Source organism: Molothrus ater, chromosome 3 (assembly GCF_012460135.2).
Source record: "Molothrus ater isolate BHLD 08-10-18 breed brown headed cowbird chromosome 3, BPBGC_Mater_1.1, whole genome shotgun sequence".
In the NCBI taxonomy this organism is placed as follows: Eukaryota; Metazoa; Chordata; class Aves; order Passeriformes; family Icteridae; genus Molothrus; species Molothrus ater.
The window spans coordinates 49,260,387-49,281,413 of NC_050480.2; the positions used below are offsets into that span (position 1 = coordinate 49,260,387).

General features: G+C 40.3%; 1 protein-coding gene across 4 annotated transcripts in view; it reads left to right on the plus strand.

Moving 5' to 3' along the window:
- The window catches only part of PDE7B (phosphodiesterase 7B), a 170,311-nt gene that overhangs the window by 139,318 nt on the left and 9,966 nt on the right, over positions 1 to 21,027 (plus strand). For all 4 annotated transcript variants that reach the window (XM_036380206.2, XM_036380205.2, XM_036380207.2 and 1 more), the window contains 7 exons: positions 5,722 to 5,873; positions 7,133 to 7,196; positions 8,823 to 8,918; positions 10,613 to 10,713; positions 12,178 to 12,309; positions 18,527 to 18,618; positions 19,654 to 19,798. In XM_036380206.2, the coding sequence (XP_036236099.1) occupies positions 5,722 to 5,873; positions 7,133 to 7,196; positions 8,823 to 8,918; positions 10,613 to 10,713; positions 12,178 to 12,309; positions 18,527 to 18,618; positions 19,654 to 19,798 (782 nt within the window). The remainder of the gene's footprint in view (positions 1 to 5,721; positions 5,874 to 7,132; positions 7,197 to 8,822; positions 8,919 to 10,612; positions 10,714 to 12,177; positions 12,310 to 18,526; positions 18,619 to 19,653; positions 19,799 to 21,027) is intronic.

A 21,027-nucleotide genomic window follows, 5' to 3' on the forward strand; every position in this document is an offset into this window, starting at 1 on the left:
CCTCTCTCTTTCTCACAGCTTCTGCTGTGAGAAAAGTTTTCATTGAAAAAAAGTTTGCCCCTCTAAAGAGAAATAATGCAGTTGCAACCTATATAAACAATGGCACCTGGCAGAGAGCACTTGATCTCTAAGAATGAATTTTTCAGAAGTCAAGGAACAAAGAATATTTTAGATGTTGGAGAAGCAAGTAAAAACAAAGTGTTTATAACAACTTTTTTGGCTTCCATGTAGTCTGAGGAAGTCTCAGAAGGATTTCTGCATTTACAAGATTTCAGAACAACACTTTTTTATCTGTAGCTAGGATATAGTGCAAGATCTTCATCTCAGTCTTCTTAGTTGCAGTACCCAGAGTATGTTCAGATGATAAAATTGACACAATCTTACTAATTTTGAATCAATCATTTTTAGTTTCTTACACAGGTGATTGAGACTTAGAACTGGGGTATTCATCTGAGCTCCTTGGTCCTTCTGCACCAGATTGAAAGCTTTTAAGTGACAGTCCTTCCACATAGGCTTCTGGTGGTTTGTGCATTTTCTCAAGCCTTTCCTCAAAACCTCAGTGTTTTCTTTCTGAAGGCTATTTGGACTCCAAGGTGAAATGTATCTGGAAGGCCTAGACAGTCCAGAGAAAAGAGGTTTTCTGTTCTTCTAGTTGATAAGTGCTTTCTACAAAATTCAAATTTAAAACATTAAGTTTGTCATTAATTTTTAGATCACCAGTGTTAGTTCAACTACCCATACTAATGCTGCTGTTGTCTTTTGGACACTGATAAGTCTGTAACATAAGAAGATACTAGGAAGGCACAGCAGTTTTTTTTCTATCATCAGTGCTATGCACTCTCCTGTGTAAGAAAAATTCAGCAACCAAGCATGCAATGAATATGCCAAACAAGACTTCAGTAAAGGTGATGTAAACGCATGGCATAGTTTTATGTGCAAAAAAAGGTATGTAATTGACTTATTTGAGAGGTATGTAATTGACTGATTCCTCCTAAGTCAATTACATACCTCTCAGGCTCACAAAGAGGAATTTTCTAACCAGCTGTCAAGCCAGGAACCAGTGCGGAAAATTGTAGAACCAGAGACAAATTGTTTCCCAGAATCCTTACTGTTTGCAGGCTGTCGAGACCTTAAATTGCAGGACTCATCCTCTCACCTTATCTTCCAGTTATCCCAGCACTTTCCCACCAGTCCTGCCTGGGTCTTCAGGCATACCGTGGCTGTGTATGAAATGCCTTTGCATCCTTGGAAAAGGGGAAAGGGTATTACAAATTATATGATTCAAAGGCAGCTGCTTGAGTACCTGATTTATTCTGCATCCTTTAGGAAAGAAGAGGAAAAAAACATTTCTCTTTTCTGAATCCATTTATTTTGAAAATTAATAAACCCTTTTTTTATCCACTCATGCTGCTGGGTGACCTGTTTTTATTGTACGCTGAAGTGCAATAAAATAACAAAAGGCAGTACTGTGAAGAAAAACTCAGAGGCTTTATTTGAATGCATAACAAAGGTTGTTTACTTTGAAAGAACAGTAACAATGTAATGAATGTCTGGTGCAGAGTTAAGTACACCCTTGTCCAAATTTGATTTATGTGATCATTTCTGGATGTTAACTCAACCATTGTTAGCATAACCTTCATCATTTTTATATTCATGCTGCCTGTGGGCACATGCTGGTGCAGCAGTGTGAAAGAAATGTGAAATAAAACCGGTAGCAGTTCCCAGTGCAGGAAAACTCTTTTCCTGAAAATACAGAGGTTGGTGTGTAGTGAGGCATAGATCAATTTAAGGTGAGAAGATCTGTGTAACTGGAGGAGCTGTGTTGGGAGAAAGAAGGCAGCCATTGATTTCTGCAGCTTATTAACCTCTTGAGGGCCATGTGCAGTAATGCAGACATCATCCATGGTCTGCTGGCGGGTGCGTGCCTGCGTGATGTGGCTGTCAAATTACCTGGAGAAAAATGCAGCCACTTTGGTTGCCTGCTAAAACGGGAGAAACACTGCGAGCTCAGGCCACCTGAGCTTTTGAAGGCAGAATGCTTGCGAGGACTGCTTGCACGAACACTTCTGTAAACGTGTGTAATTCATACAAGATGTCTGTGTAATTCATACAGTAACTTTGTTCAGTGTACAAAGGAGGGTTGCTGCCACCCCTCTGCTAGGCAGTCGCTCCATAGCATGAGAATGGGCATCTCAAGAGATTGAGTTTTTTAGGTAAGCAAAACATTCAGAAGTTGCCACAATGACTAAAGTTAAACACAGTTCTGGAGGGAAGTTTTATGGGTATAAACAAAAGATATTCTTGTTTGTCTTTCACGTTCATTTCAAAATTGCCCATAATTACTAAATCCTTCCCATGTGACCTTTGCAGATCATGGTCTTTAACCAGATGCTATAGCATATGTTCTGGTATCCATAGTTCCACAGCTGAAGTTCAGGGATATCTGCAGTAATATTTTTGATTAACTTAATTTGTAATTCAGTTTCATCTGAAGGCACTGTATGACTTGTAACGTGTCATCATCAAAATTTTATATTTACAATTTAAATTGAAATTTACAGTTGTCAATAAAGTAGTATGTTCAGCATTTTGCTGTAAGTCATTCACATAAATCCTTAATTTCATCTTAAAACTGCATCTTGATTTTATGTCAGCTAGTAGATCCCGTATGTTGGGAATGGCTTTTTGCTTCTGGGAGGTTCAGATGCAACTGCTGAGCTGAGAGCAGAATTTAGGTGTTCACTTTTGGCTGCATTGCCTTTTGCTCTTCTGTCCTAATTAACCTTTTTCTCTCAACTTCATATAGTTGTGCTTTACCTTTCTTTGTTTGACACTGATCTTGGAAGGGAAAAGAGAAAATGCTAGTTTGGGGTGTGTTGTGCTCAGAGAAGGGCAGCGACAGTCCAATTTTATGCAAGACACCATCATAATAAAGTACATTATTGTGGATGTCAGAGTAATCCGAGATGGGTCATAGCAATCAGCTGATAAGTCCTGTGATTCAAAAGCAGATCAGTTATTACTGAAATGACCCAAAGGATGTGATTTTAACATGATATTCTTTTAAGTCGACATCCAGAGTTTGCACGTGGATAGCCTGCGGTGCTGGATTTGGGCTGTTCCGTTAAGAGCCCAGTTTTGAAAATACATTTGCTACAATTCTTTATCAGTGTTAGGAACTTCTTCCCTTATGCATGAAAATACAGAACAGCAGATTATTTTGGGTAATCTTTTTTGTATAATATTTTAGAGTGCTCACCTGAAACATCAAGTCAGGTTTCAGGGGCGCTGTCTGCTGATGACTAAATTTGAATTGAGACCCATGACAACCATACAGAGCAATGGGCAGTAAGTTTGGTGGTTCAATTCAGAAAATATGTTTCATAATAAGAAGTTACTTGTTTCCATCTGACCTGTTCATGCTTTGGCAAGTATTATTTATGCTACTGAAATGATCTGGTAATCCAAAGGATAAAATAAACACTTCTTCATAATCCAATGTACAGCTGCTTGTTGGGACTCAGGCCAAACCTTCATTTTCAGATCATCCACAGCAACTCTATGTGTGAGTTTTAAAGACAGTTTAAGAGAGTGTAGGTGGTGATTTCAGTCATCTGTCTTTAACTGAAAAAGCAGATATTAACTTAGATAAAAATTAGTGGGAGCAACTTCTAATTTTTAATGTAAAAAAGTGAATTTTTTGTACTTTAAAATTTAAACTTGTTACCTGAAAGTAGTGACAGCTTGTGGCTAAAATGGAAATAGGAAAGTTGGAAAGTTGAGAAACAGCTAACAGAAGTTTAAAAAGTGAATTTATTTTAAGAGTGTTTTGTTATCCAGGAATTAAACTGAATGCCAGCCATTTCATAGCAGCCCTATAAATGAAAAGAAATAAGAAAACAAGTCTACTAGTTCCTCCATGTGTTGCTGCCACTGGGTAACTGTTCACACCTACATTAGTCACTCCTTCAACAGGCCATGAAATTGTTCCAGCTTTTAAAATGTGTGAGAAAATCAAGGCAGGTGCTGGCACATCATAAATGAAAACCTGACCTTCAGGCTGGTACAGTAGTGGTGTTGTTACTGTTTTCATTCTGGAAACCACATGGCTTGTCAAGATGCAATGAAGTTATTTTGTGCTTTTATATTATTAAAACTCAGTGAGGTCTTGGGCTGCACATGAGAACCATGAGGCTTACTTGGTGTTGGAAGTTCTATTGCTCCTCAGTATGTAAGGATGGCGTTTTTGGATGTTATTACTGACTTTATGCCCCTCAGTGGCTGTTGGATTACTTAATAAGGAAGAAACTTGCTACAGAGGGTGCTTGCTGCTGTTAGAGAAATCAAATCCTGAACCATCCATGATCCAAAAAAACCTTAGCGACTGGAAATCCTCTCAGAATAATACCACCCATAGAAACAGTAGACAAAGTGATATTTTAATATCACAGTAGAACAAACATTCAGTGTTTTTTCATAAAAAGAGATGGAAAAATAAAAAACAGAGAGTCAGCTTCAGTGTGTAGATATTTTTCATGAGCTCTTATTTAAACCAGTGCATTGCTATGGAGCTTCTTATCTCAAGAAATCATTACTTTTCTCTCAAAGGACTGTTTAATCTTCAGTTTCTTACAAGGTTTGTCTTACAAATAAAACTGTATTGTATCTTGCTACCTTTGACCAGCTGTCCAGTTTCCGTCCTCTCTTTTTTCCAAACATATACCAGACTGCAAAATGAAAACACCACAACTGAGAGGTGTTTTCTATTAAAAGTTCAGATGAAATTACCTAAACCATTATGAGTTTTAGAAAGCCTCCATATTTTTCTTGCTAACAATAAGGTAATTTAATTACTCTAATTAGTGATTTAATCGCTGTATAAAAACTACCTTGGTTTTTGTGTCTCATTTAGCCCTATATGAAAATCTCCTAATACAGCATTAGGGAATTAGAATTATCCTGGTACCGAGTGAAAAGAACATATTCAGTTGTGTAACCAGAAATGCCTGTATTATCTCAATATACCTGCTTTCCTCATTGCACAGCTGAATTATTTTCTTCATTTATAATTTGATTTAATATGTAGAAATGACAGCAGACAATGCAATAGGATTATGAACGTATTCTTATTTCTTTCTCTCTCTCTTTTATTTCCTTTTCCAAATGTGGGTCACACATTTGTGTTTTCAAACTGTATTTTGAGTTCTCTTTTGGTGTCACTTTTTTGATTTTATACCCAAGATCACCTTGTACTTCTAGTGCTGTGCAATTTTTAATATATTCCAATGACACCTCCTGTGAGGTATCAAAGTAATGTTATTTTCAGGTGTATGGTTTGGGAATAGAGGCAGAGAGGGTAAGAGCAGCTTTCCTGTACCTAGCTCTGCCTAGTCATTTAGGCTCCCCCTAACACCTGCAGTTAGGAGATGTATCACCCGCTTCCCCCAGTGACTGAGCTGCATCACATTAAAGGCTGTGGCAGGCAGCGTACTGAACTCTTCCAAAACCTACAATACTATTCCCTGGAACATATTTCCTCTCTAAAATAAACAAATATATTATGCTGAAGTGATTTGAACAAGCTCCTTCATGTGGCTTGGCCAGAAGTGTGAACTTCATTATTTTTGTATTACTATTTTAAAGTGATATTTCTTATATTAAACTGACAATGTCATCCATCACCTCGGGTTTCATGGTTTCTGTACTGATTGCTTTTCACAGATACTGCACTCTCAGGGGAAGTCGGCACCAAGAAAAAAGTGAAAAGACTGTTAAGTTTCCAGAGATATTTCCATGCATCCCGGTTACTGCGTGGAATTGTACCACAAGCCTCTCTCTACCTACTGGATGAGGACTACCTTGGGCAAGCAAGGGTAAGACAGGTCTCCAGCTCTCCATTTCTTTTAGTAATACTAGAGAGAGTGTCAGTTTTGTTTTAGTCTTCAGATAACCAAATTCCTGGCTGATCTTTCTTAAATGACCCACGTTATGTGCCTGTCTCTCAACAAACAGATTGTCCATTCCTCTTTTGTGGTTACAGCCTTAAAGGCTTAGGTCTCAAAGCAACAGAAAACGTTGCTAAATCTACTCAGCATTTTCAGATTCCAACAACTGAAATTATAATATGGATTTATTAAAGAATGAAGGATTTCAGGTTAAGTTACTGATTTAAGTGCAGCCCTGACACAGCATTTAGTTCATCCACTTGAAAAAAGATGGGTGTCTCTCATCTGCTATGGAATAACTATTGGGAAACCCACAAGAGCTCTCCATAGTGGCAAAGGCTAGGAAGTGTGGGGCATTGACTGCAAACTTCACAGTGATCAAAATATAATTATCTTATTTTGCAGCTCTTACACTTACTTTGAATGGTATTTTCTAGCAAAACTTGCACAATTGATGGTGTTGGGATTATATGCCTAGGCAATTTTTATTCTCTGCTGGAGGAGATTATGTGCCAGGTGTTAGAAAGAAATTAAGAATCCAGAACTGTTTGAATGTAGACTAGAGATGGGAGTGAATGTGTATTTCATTCACACATACATCACTGTAGGTCACAGAGGTAGTCCAGAGTCAGCCTCCTGACTCAACTGATGTAGCTGTAAAAACACTGCAGTTGTAGGTAATGATGGATTCTTCTGCATGCCTGAGTGGGCTTAACAGTAGCACTGTAGCTAAATTTATAAAAGCTATTCCTGTGTGCTTCTTTGTTCAGCGCATTGTAACTCATATTCACCATGAGAGCTAAGATTTTAAAACACTATTAAAAACCTAAGAGAATTTGCACTGAAAATCTGGGGGCATGAAGAAACAATGAAGCATTTGTGCAGTAAAAGGGAATATTTTCATAATATTTTGGTTTATATTATTCATTGTTTTGAGTTCCATTTAGAGGTATTTTTAGTGTTATGTTCAAAACCTTCTCTGTTAAAAGTGCAAGTGATATTTTTTGCAGTACAGCCACATGAGCCTGATTTCTGATATTTCAAATATGACTTCTATAGGTTTCTCGAAAAAAAACTTTAAAGCTGTAATAAACAATCCTGTGACTGATTAATGTGGAATAATAATAAAAATCTGCTTTACAGTGTGACATACCAGTCATTGGCCTTTTCACATTTGCTTTTTCCAGCATATGCTATCCAAAGTGGGAATGTGGGATTTTGACATTTTCTTGTTTGATCGCTTGACAAATGGTAAGTAATTTTTTTAAGTCTCTATTTTACTCTCTCTCGTATATGACTAGTCAAAAAATCCATAATTAATTGTTTGCTAAATGTTTCCAGTTCAGATTACTGAAGAGAAATTGGCCACATTTAACCTTTATTAAAATCACATCCTGGAGCTTTTTCAGGCTTTTCCTGAACTATAGGGCAATGTTTCAAGTGTGCTTTTGTACTAATCTAATCGTCTACATTTGTTGTTGTCACCTTTTCAAGAGATGTTTCTGTTTCATTTGCCTGTGAAACTCCCAAGCCACTTTAAATATACCTGTTAGATATAATAAATCCAGATCTCTACAATCTGTCAATTTCTATCAATACTAAAGACATTTGAGTGAAGATACCCTCGCTTCTGTTCAGCAGCAAAAATTAGGAAATTTATTTTGAGAGTAAAAATCTGTGAAATGTTTTCTCTGAACACATGTAAACCATCCCCCTTCCCCACAAATGTCCAGACATTACCCCTTGATCAGGTAACTGCTAGAGAGAGTAATGATCACACCTTTCCCCTTTCTGTACTGCTCAGAGAATTGAGATCCCTCATTCCTCACTCCAGTCTAATTAAGTTTGACTGGGGCAGAAGATGTAGAAAAAAGTTGGTTTAGAGGCTCATTCAGCTGAGTGACTGGCAGTGAAGGGTGAAAAGGATTGCAAATTGCCTGGGAAGCAAAAGCATAGTTCTTCTAAATTATCTTTCTGTGCCCCTGCTCAGTAGTCAAGACCAAGTTAGTTACCATATGTTCTTCATACAGATATTTATTTTCCTTCCTGAGTTACATTAAATAAGAAAAGACTCCCTTCAAACTTTGTTTATGTGTAGTATGGGTTGGTTGGTTTGGGGTTTTTTCTAACTTTTATGGAAACAGTGATGCTGAATTAAGCAGTGCAAACTTTTTGAAATACTGTGTTTATGTATAGCGGATCATGTAATACTAGTAAGGCTCAATTTTGCCAGTGTTCCCAGTATTGGATTTACAGTAAGGCCTGTGCAGCATTACGGTGGGACTTGAGACTGCAAATGCTGCAACTCATTTTTCCTGTCTGTGTCATTGTTATGAGATGCAGATGTAGCCTGAGCTAGGTTACCAGGGTTAATTACATGTTTATGCAGCCATATGCAAAATGAAAAAAATTTATTCCAAACTCCTGATTTTTAGTAATTAATTAATTAGTACAGTATGGCAAACCCAAGTGGCAGAAAAGCCACTCCTGTTTCTGTTGTTTCCGAAGATAGACCTGAATTATGAAAATCATGTTGCTCTCAGACAAGCCTGTCGAAGATTTTGTTAAAACCACGTCAGTTTGCCTCCTTCCAGTTAAAACCACAGTTTGCCTGTCGTTTTGAAAGAGCAAACGTGTCTTTATGGCATCTAGACACAAGAACGGCACTCCATTGGTACAACCTTTCCATCAAGTCTTGATTACATATAGGAGTAATTTGTATAAGTGACTTCTGAGTACCTGAGAGTCATCTAAGCTCACTTCATTGGAGATGAGTTGATAGGAGCTGACTAATAGGAAATTGCCCAGATTTTTAGCCTTGCTTGGTTTGTAACTACCTGTAAAGGGAATCTAAGAGTTGTTCCTTTCTCCTTTTAGGAAACAGTCTTGTAACACTGCTTTGTCACCTCTTCAATGTGCATGGACTTATTCACCATTTCCAGTTAGACATGGTTACATTACACAGGTTTTTTGGTAAGTGCGCACCTCAGTGCCATCTTTGAATGAAGTTTATAGCTTAAGTAGAACATCAGAGAAGGCACTGGCTTGGTCTGTCTGTGTAAAAATGATGATGTAGTTGGAAATATTTCAGTTAAAGATACCTATGATACGTATCAGCATACAGTTTTCAGGCACTCAAGTACTTCGTTCAGTACCTAGTCAGTGGAGGGATTTCAAAAGGCTCTGCATTGGGCTGAAGCATCCCAGCACCACAGTCACACTGGTGATTTAAAATAAAATATGCCATGCAGAGATGTGGCTGGCTCAGGCCCACACAGACAGACAGACACTGCAGAACCTACGCGTGCACAGTACAATTGTGGTGCAGCCTAATTATTTTAGGGACTAAAAGACCACTGAGACCCAGGGCAGTTAAAAGCTTATGTGCAAAATTTAACAAATTATATCAAGCTGTCCTGTCTACACTGAACAGTGTTGATGAAAGCCCCTGCTGCTGTTACTGCCAACAGAAATATTAGCGCCATGCTGTTAGTGAACCAAAAGAAGAAATTGGCCAAAATCAATTACTTTTTGCATCACTTTTTGAAAGCAGCTAAATGCCAGTTTTTCAGTCTGTCAGGCAGAGTTTCCAAAACAGGGTCTCTTCTTTAAGACTGCCTAATTGTTGCTTCTGGAAAGCGTTCCTCTGGTGCGGAGACAGACAAAATCTCCCTGCTGTTTCTAACTCCTGTGGGCAGACGTGAAGCGGACAGTAGGGCAATTAGAGCTAGTGGTCTAAACTCCCAGTTTAAGGGATTACCCACTGTCCCTCCAGATGCTTGTGTGGCTGGAAACAGACAGAAGGCTCGGACTTTCTTTGGCGCTCCTCATGCTGGCAGTGAGCACCATGGGAAATCTGCCTGTTGGCTTTCCATTGGATTAATTGGATCGTGTCTAGGAGAGCGCCTTAGGCACGATCCCATGCAGCTTCCAGTGCTCACGTGGTGCTGTCCCACGACCACGTAATGGTGCACACACTGCTGCAAGGAACAGAGGGGTGTGAAGCACACATCTCAATGATTTTTCTGTCTGAGAGAGAGCTGAGAGTTAAGAGGTTGGTGCTCCTGGTCCAACTGGATCAGGTTCCAGCGCTGCAAACTGAAGCAAGAGGGACTGGCATTTTAAAATGAACACACAGATGTGACTAAAATTGTCGCAGGAGATTTTGCTGTGAATACCCCAATGCTGGTTTTTTTGATTCTTCCCCTGGGGGTATAGGAATGCCTTTGCCTGTAGTTCATCACTCAAATAACAAATCATGGCAGCATATCAGGGTCTCACTCCCTGCTGCTGTAAAATAGGTGGTACTGCCTTAATGGCACACTACTACCCTACAACAGCAGGCTAAATAATTACACTCCGTTGTGGATAAATTTGCCTCTCTTCCTTGTTTATTTTACTCCTCAATGAGAGCCTTCACTAAGGCAAGAAAGAGGTGATTTATGCACTAGACCCAGTATATCCCCTTGGGCCTCACAAATCCTTTCATGCATTTTTTCTCTAAAGGTACCCCGATAAAAGCAGCAATTTAAATAAGCTACAGCTATTTGAAGAAACTCCTCAGGCAGCTGACTGCAAAACCTCAAATTGTATTTTAAGTCCAGTTCCCACTTGTGGCCATGGCATTCAGAGACAAAAGGATCTTTGTTTTCTGTTTTGATTCTCAGTTATGGTTCAAGAAGATTACCATAGCCAGAACCCATACCACAATGCTGTCCATGCCGCTGATGTCACACAAGCTATGCACTGCTATCTGAGGGAGCCCAAGGTAATAACAACCTTTCACACTGATGTTGCTTTCAGATAGTTCTCAGATTTTTTTTCCCAGGGTTGAAATAAAAGCCCCAGGAGATACTTCTAGACAGCAGAAAGTGATGGCGTGCTGGAAGTCAGCAACAAGTCAGGAGCAGCCTTGGCTACAGATGACAGATGTTTCAGTCAAGCTGTGAGAGTCACTTCTCATCACGCAGGCATCCTGTCTGAGTGCTGCCATGTAAGCTCCAGCCACCACGGCGCTGTGACCCAGCCACCCACTGGTGCCTGCAGCTCTTCTCCCATCACACTCAGAAGGAGGCAATGCATGTCTGTGCCTCAGCCACCTCAGAGCATAAGCTCCCCACATCACTATTTCAAAATACCAAATTGGGCACAATATCACCAGGAAAGGGGAAAACAGTCCCTTCAGATGGGTCTGTTGCAAGGGTGTCCTCTGCATGAGTATTTGACTGCTGCTGCAAGTTCTCACAGCATCAGAGTGGTGTTGCCATGTGTGTTACTGGAAGGCACTGTGATATTGCCATGCTGAGCCACAGTATAAGAACATAACTAACCTTTTCTGGCTTGGCTCAAATGAAAGGATGTTCTGCTAGAACTAGCAGTTTGTTACACAAGAATATAGCAATGGTGAGGGCAGGAGCCGCCCCACCTTTCTTGTATTTTCATCTCCTGCAAGATCTGCAAGTCCTTTCTTGCCAGGAAGTGCAGAGGACAGACAACATGCAGAACCTGGACCATACTGCTCATCAGTTCTGACCTCAGAATGCTTCTTTCATCTCATATACCTGTACTCTGTACAGACTCATTGGGCTGGTAATAACTGCCTCACTCTCACAAACAGAAAATGCTCAGACTATCTTTTTTGTTTCTAAATGAGCCCTGTAGCAGAAAAAAATCTGGACAGGTTTTCCAACTTGAATATTTGAAGTTAGAAAGGTAAATTATGTTCTCTAATAAAATACATATACTTGAATGCGGATAGATATTTAACAGCCAAAGCTGAAATTTCAGAAGTTGATAAACTCTGCATTTTATAACACAGTGCTATGCTAGAGAATTGAAGCCTGATCTTTTGTTGGCATTACTAAATACTTGGCGGGGCCGAGCTCTTACAATGGATGCTAACATATGCCAACCTGTCAGCCTACCTGTTTGCTTTTTAAACCAAATGAGACTATGCCGAAGCCCTTCTATTACAACAGTCCTTATATTGCCATGAGTAATAACGAGATAAGAAATACAAACTGTAATAAAAGATGATTATGTAGTATAATAACTTTATAGATGTATGTTCAACATTTACCTTAAAAACATTGTTCACAAAATTTATACTTGACATTTGTGTACAAATGCCAACACATCCAATTTATGCCATGATGTCAGCTGGTTTGTTTATTTACCAAAAAAGTATTTACTGTTCCTGTTCTTGTTGTGATTAATGTGTGTGATGATTCAGCTTGCCAACTTCCTCACCCCATCGGACATCATGCTCGGACTGCTTGCTGCTGCAGCTCATGACGTGGATCACCCAGGGGTCAACCAACCTTTTCTGATTAAAACTAAACACCACCTTGCCAGCTTGTACCAGGTAAAAACTGCTCATCAAGTTGCTAACATAAAAAAATGCAATCAAGGAGAGTTTAAGTAATTTGCAGTGGACTTTTAATACCAAAATCTGGCAGCAGGAGGATGTGGGTCAAGTGATCCTGCACTTCGGAGTCTGGACAATTTCAGTCAAGCACCTCACTGGGTGTCACTTCTTAAAGCAAAGTTGATACAGGAAAAGAGGTGGAAATGTCAGATTTTTTTTTGAGGACATTTAAGCCAGATCAGTTGTCTGGGTTGTTTTTGCTTAGATATCTGGGGTGAGGAACTGTGGGTAGGACATTTAAAATCATGACAAGAAGATCTCATCTTCAGATAAGCTGCAGGCATGGTCTAAATTGGTATTGCATTAAAAGAAACCTTTGATTCATAAGGCTGTAGTAAAATTAAACACTTAATGAACACCACATTAAAAACAAAAAATAGAAGGCAGACAGATGAAACCAAAGGAAAAGTCGTAGACATTTACAGTAACATTCCTCGAGATACAAAGAAAGAACTTCAAGAAAGCCACTAGGTCACACCACAGGCTGTCTAGACCAGTATCCTGTTTCTAAGAGCAGCCAGTAAAAGATCTCAGAGAGAAACATAAGTCTGGGATCAGTACAGAGTTGTCCTTCACCTCGTATCCATTCTTTCAGCTCTGGCAAGCAGTAGCAGAAAACTTCCTGAAACAAAAACACAGACTCACTTGTTCAATAACTAACAATGAACCCATGCTGCCTGATTTTTGTGGTCCTTTTTGAATATTTTTGAGATTTTGGCCCATGGCAAGCATTGTAGCTTTGTATTTTATCTAAAACTGTTCTATGAGTATAATCTCCACACACATGTATACGTTGTTATTATATATGCACATCTCTCTATTCTTTGCATTGTACTTATATATACAATGTGCCAGAGCAAATTGCTGCCAGAGCAAATCTTAATTTTGGTTGCACTAACCATAATTCAGAGGTAATAAATGGAGTTAGTAGTGATTTCTAGCCTTTAGAATCACAGACTCATAGAATCATAGAATCATGAAGGTTGGAAGAGACCTTTAAGATCATCATGTCCAACCCAACTGTTCACCTAGCACCAGATCCAAACTCCTCTTAAATACCTCCAGAAATGGTAACTCCACCACCTCCCTGGGCAACCTATTTCAGTGCCTGACCACCCTAACAGTGACCATTTTTTTCTGCTATCTAATCTGAATCTCCCCTGTCTGAGCTTAAGGCCATTCCCTCTGGTCCTCTCACTGCAGGCACGGCAGGAGAGACTGGCCTCACCTCCCTGCAGCCTCTTTTCAGGTAGGTGTAGGGAGCAATCAGGTCCCTCCTGAGCCAACTTTTCTCCAGGCTAAACACCCTCAGCTCCCTCAGCCACTCCTTGTAAGACACGTTCTCTGGTCCTTTCATGAGTCTTGTTGCCCTTCTCTGGACATGCTCTAGCACCTCAGTGTCCTTTTTAAAGTGAGGGGCCAAGAACTGGACACAGCATTCGAGGTGTGGCCTCACCAGTGCCAAGTACAGGGGGACAGTCGCTGCCCTGGCCACACTATTCCTGATACAGGCCAGGATGCCATTGTTCTTCTTGGCCACCTGGGCACACACTGAATCATGCTCAGTCAGCTGTCAACCAGCACACCCACTGGGCTGCTTTCCAGCCACTTCGGAAGAGTCAATTTCAGCCTTTGTGGAGGTTGTCAGAGACAGAATATCCCGTGTTAAAAATTAACCTACCTGAAGAAGACTCACTAATAGCTACATACACATACATAGCCAATTGAGAAATTGCTGCAATGAGCTTACTGCTTGATAAGAGAGTCTCTCTTTTTCTACCCTACACTAGCAATGTTTGGGTTTTCCCATAAGAAGTGGGTTGTGTAATGGTGCAACTGTCCTGCCCTCAGACATGGGAATGGGCTGGATTGTGGGAGCCCCAGCCAAGGCACAGTTATGCTCAAGCACTGAAAACTTTGTGATTGGCCTCATCATAAGCTTATGCAGCTTATTATGTCATACCCATATGTTTCTGGTCCAGTCTTTTCTAAGCGTCAGGCCAGCTGAGTGAAGAGGGAAAAAAGCCAGAGGCCTAAGCCATGGTACTTTGGGAATGGTAAGGGTGCTTTGAAGAGGAGTGAGTAGAGCCAGTCCACAAAACCCCTTGTCTTTTGAAAAGGTACAAACAATTCCTTCTCAAATTAATGGTGGCAAACAGTACTTTATAATTAGGTTGAAAAATCGGGCTAATCTAAAAGACATACAGCTAAAATACTGGTATCTTGGAGAAGTGGTTTCTGCTCAGGTATTTGGGTTTGAATATACTTACAAATATTGGTTAGAAAAGGCAGTGACAAAGCAGAAAATGCAATCTTTCAACAGCAAATGAGATCTGAAGTACCCTACTTAAGGACATTCACTGGCAAATTTGAGTTATTTTAACTGAAAATGATCCCACATTGTTTCCAAAGGTTTTAGTAGTATACAGTATATGGATGCCAATAAAAATAATTCCTGGAAAAAAGTTTTGGTGAAAACATTTTTAGTCAAAAACTTAGATTTAGTGAATAGTCTTTAAAACATGTACTTTAACATGTGCTTGAAACTGAAACAAAGTTCTTAGGTTTTTGGTTTTTAAGTAGCAGAGCCACAGAACTGCTGGGATTAATCAGCAAAAGGATCAAGTGAAAGTAAGTTTTAACAGAGCTGGCAGTCATCTGTCATTGAGACAGTGGACTTATCCATGTATGGCATTTCCATGCTTTTAAATGTCTCTTGACATTTAAATTCAAACTTTACATTTACATTTGGAAGAAAAGGTTTTGCAAAATGAGGTAGGTCAGTTCTTGACAAAGATGTAAAGTGTTTGACAGCTTCTGAAGTGCATATGTGAGAAGACTCATATTTCAGGAGGACATCACCAAGGACTTCGGAGCTTTCAGTATTTATTTTCAAACTAAATCTGTATTTTATGATGCAAAGAAGTTTGTTTTGTAATCTGTAGGGTAGTTTTCTAAGGTCTGTTGCACATGATTGCACACACCATAATTTTCTACAAAGATAAAAGCAGTTCATTGAAGTCTCCAGCATTACAAGGACAGTTGAGAGCATAGAAGGTGACTCTAGTGGTCTGGAGGTCCCTTCGTTTTCCTGTGAGGAGCACAACGACATTCCTTGTAATGTGATGCAGACTTTGCTTCTAACTTGCATTGTCTGGCTTTTAAATGAAGGGTAAAAGTTTAGAAGTGTGGATAGATCACATACAATATCTGTAGTACAAAACATTTCAGAAAACTATGAAAGGACACTTTACAACTTTAATGTAGGTAGGCTGGAGATAGGAAAGTACATTTTGGGCATCAGTAAAAACAGTAATCTTATGCAATCTTCCTTAAAAGCAACACTTCCAATAATAAGTGTCATTTTTGGCTATTTAACATTATGCAGTTAAACCAACTGCTCAATGAGTAAGAATAGATTGAAGAGATTGAAAAAAGTCAATCCCGTTTGACTTTAATTTAAAAATTGAAATTTGTTCTGCACCTAGTTAGTAGCAAGTCTCCCTCTCTTCAACTACTTTCTTTTTCCAGTGTATATGTTGAATGCAGTGGTTCGAATAGCTCAGACTAAGTAACAGATTGGAAATATTGTGGTAGCTTAAGACTTCATAATCCTGAAGTCTCTGTTACAGCAATCTACTGCTGTGGGTAGGGCTGTAAATGTGACAGAAGCTTCCTATAGTGCAGCCTTCAAAGCTGCATTACTCAGTTCTTTAAAAAACCAAAACACCACATGAAGCAGAGCTGGGAGCCCCAGTCTGCAGGTCAGCACGGAGACTCTCCCTGCATGGGTTGTCTCCCACCAGCCTGGGTGATCAGATAGCTCATGGCAATTAGTCTTAATAAAGCAGTAGTGTGTTCTTAGGGGGAAGAGCTGACTCTACTAATTGCTGGCAGCCACTTCAGGGATTCTGGCTCCTTACATTTAAGAGGAGAATCATATGACTTCATGCTTGTTGTTGCTTGTTAACGTGACCTTTCCTTTCCCCTCCTCCCTGTAGCTTCAGTGTGGGAAACTAAACAGTGCAGCAGAGTCAATTTGAGGTTCCCCTTATAGCAGCAGGCAAAGAGCAGAAACTTAGAGAAGTGGAAATACTCTCAGATGACACCCTGAGTGTGCTTTTTCCTATGAGTAACTACTAATTGGATGCTGGAAAGGTCTCAGATGCCTACAACACTTCTCAGCCCTATTCTGGCTGGCCTTCAGGATAGCCAAGGAGCAGCTGCATCCATGGAGTGTAATTCCCTCTTTGAGGCAGGTGCTGCTGAAGCAGCTCCTCACAGCAAGTAAGGCTGCCATGCTGGAAGGGGTGTGGGGACACAGGGTGCTCCAAGGTGGATGTCCCTGGTCGCAGTGTTTCAAGGATCCAGTCAGACCAGGGTCACAGTAAACTCTGTACACAGGCACCGTCTTAAACTAGTGTAAACCTTCCCAAAAGCCAAAGGTGACATCAGATAGAGTTTGTCCAAGTTAGTAGGAAGATGGCAGCCTGTGGCCTTGGGGTGACTCTTGGGACCAGTATTCAGCTCTGCAACTTGTAGGTGGGAAAAAAACAAAATTCGTTATTATGTCCTATTACATTCTGTTATTTTTCTTGGTCAGAGTGTAGGGTTGCAAAAGTCCATCCTGGTGTATTTAGGCAAAAGGAGAAAAGGGATATTTAAGTTGGCAAATGAACAGAACTGCTGTCAAAAGTAATTTCCCTGTTGAATAACTGATATTGTGATCTGAGTCCATCAGCTCTTCGTAAGAAAAGGAATTGGTTTTTACATGGTTTGAAAGTTTTGGATTTGGTTTTACTTTGTTTTTTCCCCCAGAATCTGTGATTTTTGTAAGGGAAACAAACGGACAAAGCCAGAGAAGTACCAGAGCAACATTGTTTCTGTGAATTCAGAGGCAACAAAAAGCACTGTGGAAAATAGTGTGATAGGAAGTCAATCCAATTTGTACTCTCACCTTTGCACTAGGCAGATGATCAAAATGCAAATTGGATCTTGCTTATGCGATGTTTAGTTATTGAACAGTCTTCAGATATGACAGGACTACAAAGGAAGATGGGGAAGACTTAAAATACTGTTCAGTCCCTCTTGGAAAAGTGGAAGCTGCACATCATGTCCCACAGGAAGGCAGTACTATGGCAGCAATACCTCAGAGCTGTGGGACTGTGTGTGAGGGAGCTAGAAGTCAACAGTGGCTGGAGAGAGGGATTCTCACTCCAGTTTCCCAGCTGGCAGTGACAGGGTGGAGTTGTTGTTCTCCTGCCTGCTCAAAAGGTTTGATTGTGTTTTGTTTGTTTTTCTTATCCAGTGCTCATCCACTGCAAAAGCTGTGAACTGCCCAAAACAGGGAACAGATGATAGAGGCTTTTGAACAAGTGACATGTCTGAGGCATTTTGTGGTAGAAAGTACTCTGTGAACTAAACAAGTGATGATGGGAAAATGCATTGTGTGTTAGGATAGTAATTTCAAGTCATCAGACAAAAGATAACAAATTTGTTGTAATTTACTGACAACCTAGAAAGCTGGGTTTCAGCTCCCTGGCAGTTTTTTCCCCACCTAACTTTGGTTCCACTTAGTTGAAAGCAAGGAAACAAAGAGGAGTCAAAATTTGTTGCAGACTAAGTTGCTGAAGCCTGCAAATGCTCAGCAGTACTGCTGTTCCTCTTGCTTTCGCTGAACAGCTGCTGGCAGTTTGCAGTTCCCTGACTCAAAGGGAAATTTGGCAGTTTAGTTTTCTTTTTCTTGTCCGCTCTGCATTCAAACTGTAGAGGCTGAAAAGTCAGCCTGGAATCAGTAGGAGGTAAAAATAAGCTTTTGCACTCCTGCTTTAATTTATTTGTTAATAAATCTGCTAGAATGCAAACTGCCTCCCACTCAGATGAGATTAGCTCCTCTGTTCACAGCAGGATTCAAAAACTGCAGAACAACAGGCCTCTAGGGCTGACCTTAGCTAAGAAACCCAGAAGCACAAGGTCCTCAAGTGTAGAAATCTAGACCAATTACTCTAATCCAGCTGTGGCTGAAAAGCACACATTTTAGGCTCATGTTACAGCTTGTCCAACCAGCTCTGGGTATCATGTGATCTGGCAAATCCATATGTGTACCGTGGATACCATCCTAATCCTTGCGTTTGTCGGTGTTGTTCCTCCGCAGAACGTGTCGGTGCTGGAGAACCACCACTGGCGCTCCACCATCGGCATGCTTCGGGAGTCACGGCTGCTCGCCCACCTGCCCAAGGAGGTCACGTAAGTGTCCACCAGAATCACTGAAACTAGGCCATGGCCTCCTTCTCCCTTCTTAAAAGCACACTGGCAAAGAGGCCCAGGCTTCAGAATAGGCTGAACTTCCTGCGCCTTCTTGGTGCCACTGTGAAACCATGAGACAAAGTTACAGCAGAAGTATTTGTTAACACATACCCACTTCTGCAGCACAGGAATGGAATGGCCACTCTCAGCACCAGGAACACAGAAAGTGCCAGCAAGAGCTGAGGGATTGTTTAGATGGATTGTTGGCATTTTTCATCTTACCTAGCATCAACCAAAAGTGGAAAGATTTAGTGATTAAAAAGAGGAAATTGAAGGAGTTGGTCAAGGAGCATCAAGACTGCTCTGGACTTCCCATGTCACTGAGGGAATGTGGTTCAGTCTTTGTGGAAAAAGCCAAAAAAGAGCAGCCATATGAGCACCTTGGCCAAGTTGCTGCTAGCTTTTTACTTGTGTTAGTCCCACCAAGGATGGGAGATTGAGACAGTGAAAAGACTGCAGTAATACATTTTAAATCACAGGTGACCCTACCAAGATATAAACAAGCTACCTGGAAGCAGTAAGCTCTATATCCCTCCAGAAATTCTTTGCATCAGATCAGCAGCTTTAAAGGACTTCAGTCTAGACCTTCACAACTCTGACTGCAACTTCAAAGTTGCAGTATTCACCGCTCAGCTCTGAGCAGCTGAAGTAAGACGTGAGCATTTTTCTTGATGCAACATGCTGTTGTTCCAGGGTGGGTATTTTTGTACTTTCCTAGCACTTTTCAGAAGCTTTCAGAACAATCTGTGCCAACAAGCATTTTTCTTCTACATTATCTATTCTTCTTGAACCCTTTTGGGCAGGTGGAACAGCTGTACCCTGCAAAACCCAGCAGAGACTGACCAAGCAGATCAGACTGGGTCCATAAAGAAAGAGGGAGCTTTATGCCAGCTCCAGTGATCCAGAGCAGGTTGTTTTGAGCTCTTAATGTTGAATGGTTCCATGATTAAAGAGGCTTATTTACCTTCATTGCAGACAGGACATTGAGCAACAGTTGGGCTCCCTGATCTTGGCAACAGACATCAACAGGCAGAATGAGTTTTTGATCCGTCTGAAATCTCATCTTGACAATCAGGATTTGAGGCTGGAGGATGCACAGGACAGACATTTTATGCTTCAGGTAACTTCATTTTTTTTTAATTGTTTTTACTAATTTTTCAGGTCACAGTATTTCCTAGTATATTTTAAGAGTAATATATTATAGCATGTCTGTACATCAGCCTCTCCTTACCTATTACCATAAACACTTCCCTTCTGCCACCTTCTGGCACATCAGGCAAGCATAAGGTGCCTCCAGTATTTCCTTTTGTAATTTCCTTGAGTTAAAAAGCTGTGAATACAACAGATACAGGAGAGTGTCAAATGCTAAGGAATGGAGATAAGCTAGATAATTTTATTTCCAGAATACTGCTTCTCTTCCCAGGTAATGCTTCAGTTGTAGTGTCTTTCTCTTCTGGCAAATGTCACTCCTCTGGTGTTATTTTCTAGCACTGTGCAGGAGAGCCTCCTCATTGGTGTTCTTTCTAGGACAGCCTGACACTGGATCTCCAAGTCCTGTTCCCGTGATGGATGCTCAGAAACTGCCTCTGCAGAGACAGCTGTTGCCATGGCAGCAGATGCTTCTCTAGTGCATCTGACCAGCTAATGGAAAGCCCATGCTTTATTCAAAAATCAAATAGGTTCATACTGGTTCTTCCAGCTAAGCAGCAGTAGTCATTAGCAGACTCTTCAGAGTAAACCTCTATCTATTAAAGCATTATTGTGATTAACGTAGCTACATATTCTTGCTTCTTTGGAGAAATTACATTAATTTCATTCCTAAATACATAAAGAATTTGAAGTAATAGTTTTCATTTATAAAACAAGCACCTACATATTTTCCTTCCATCAAAGTCACGGAAAAGGTGACAGCTGCAAGGAAAGAAGTGGTGATCTGTTAATTCTTCCCCCTCCAGCAGCATGGGGAATGTAGTAGCTTCTCACCTGTTCTGTCTCAAACACAGTCTTCTGTCAGATTCCCTCACAGACTGTGCAGGGTAGGGTGACAGGTTGACCATATTTCTGGACAGATAAGGCAAGAAAGTTGTGCAAATACCAAAAGCAGAGGAATTACAGCTCTCAGCTATGGCAAAAAAAAAGTTTCTTATGCACTAGGAACTTAGGAACAAGGGAACAGATAGTAAGATTCACTTATCTGGTGGATTAGTTACGGAAGAAGAAAAGAAAAAGATCAAGAACTCTTGATTGATTGGAGTCAGCTAAAGAATGTTTGAAAGGTCCTTGCAGTAGATAGTAACATTAAGGCTAATCAGCTTAATCCAAAGAGAAGAATGACTTGGAGATTTCCCT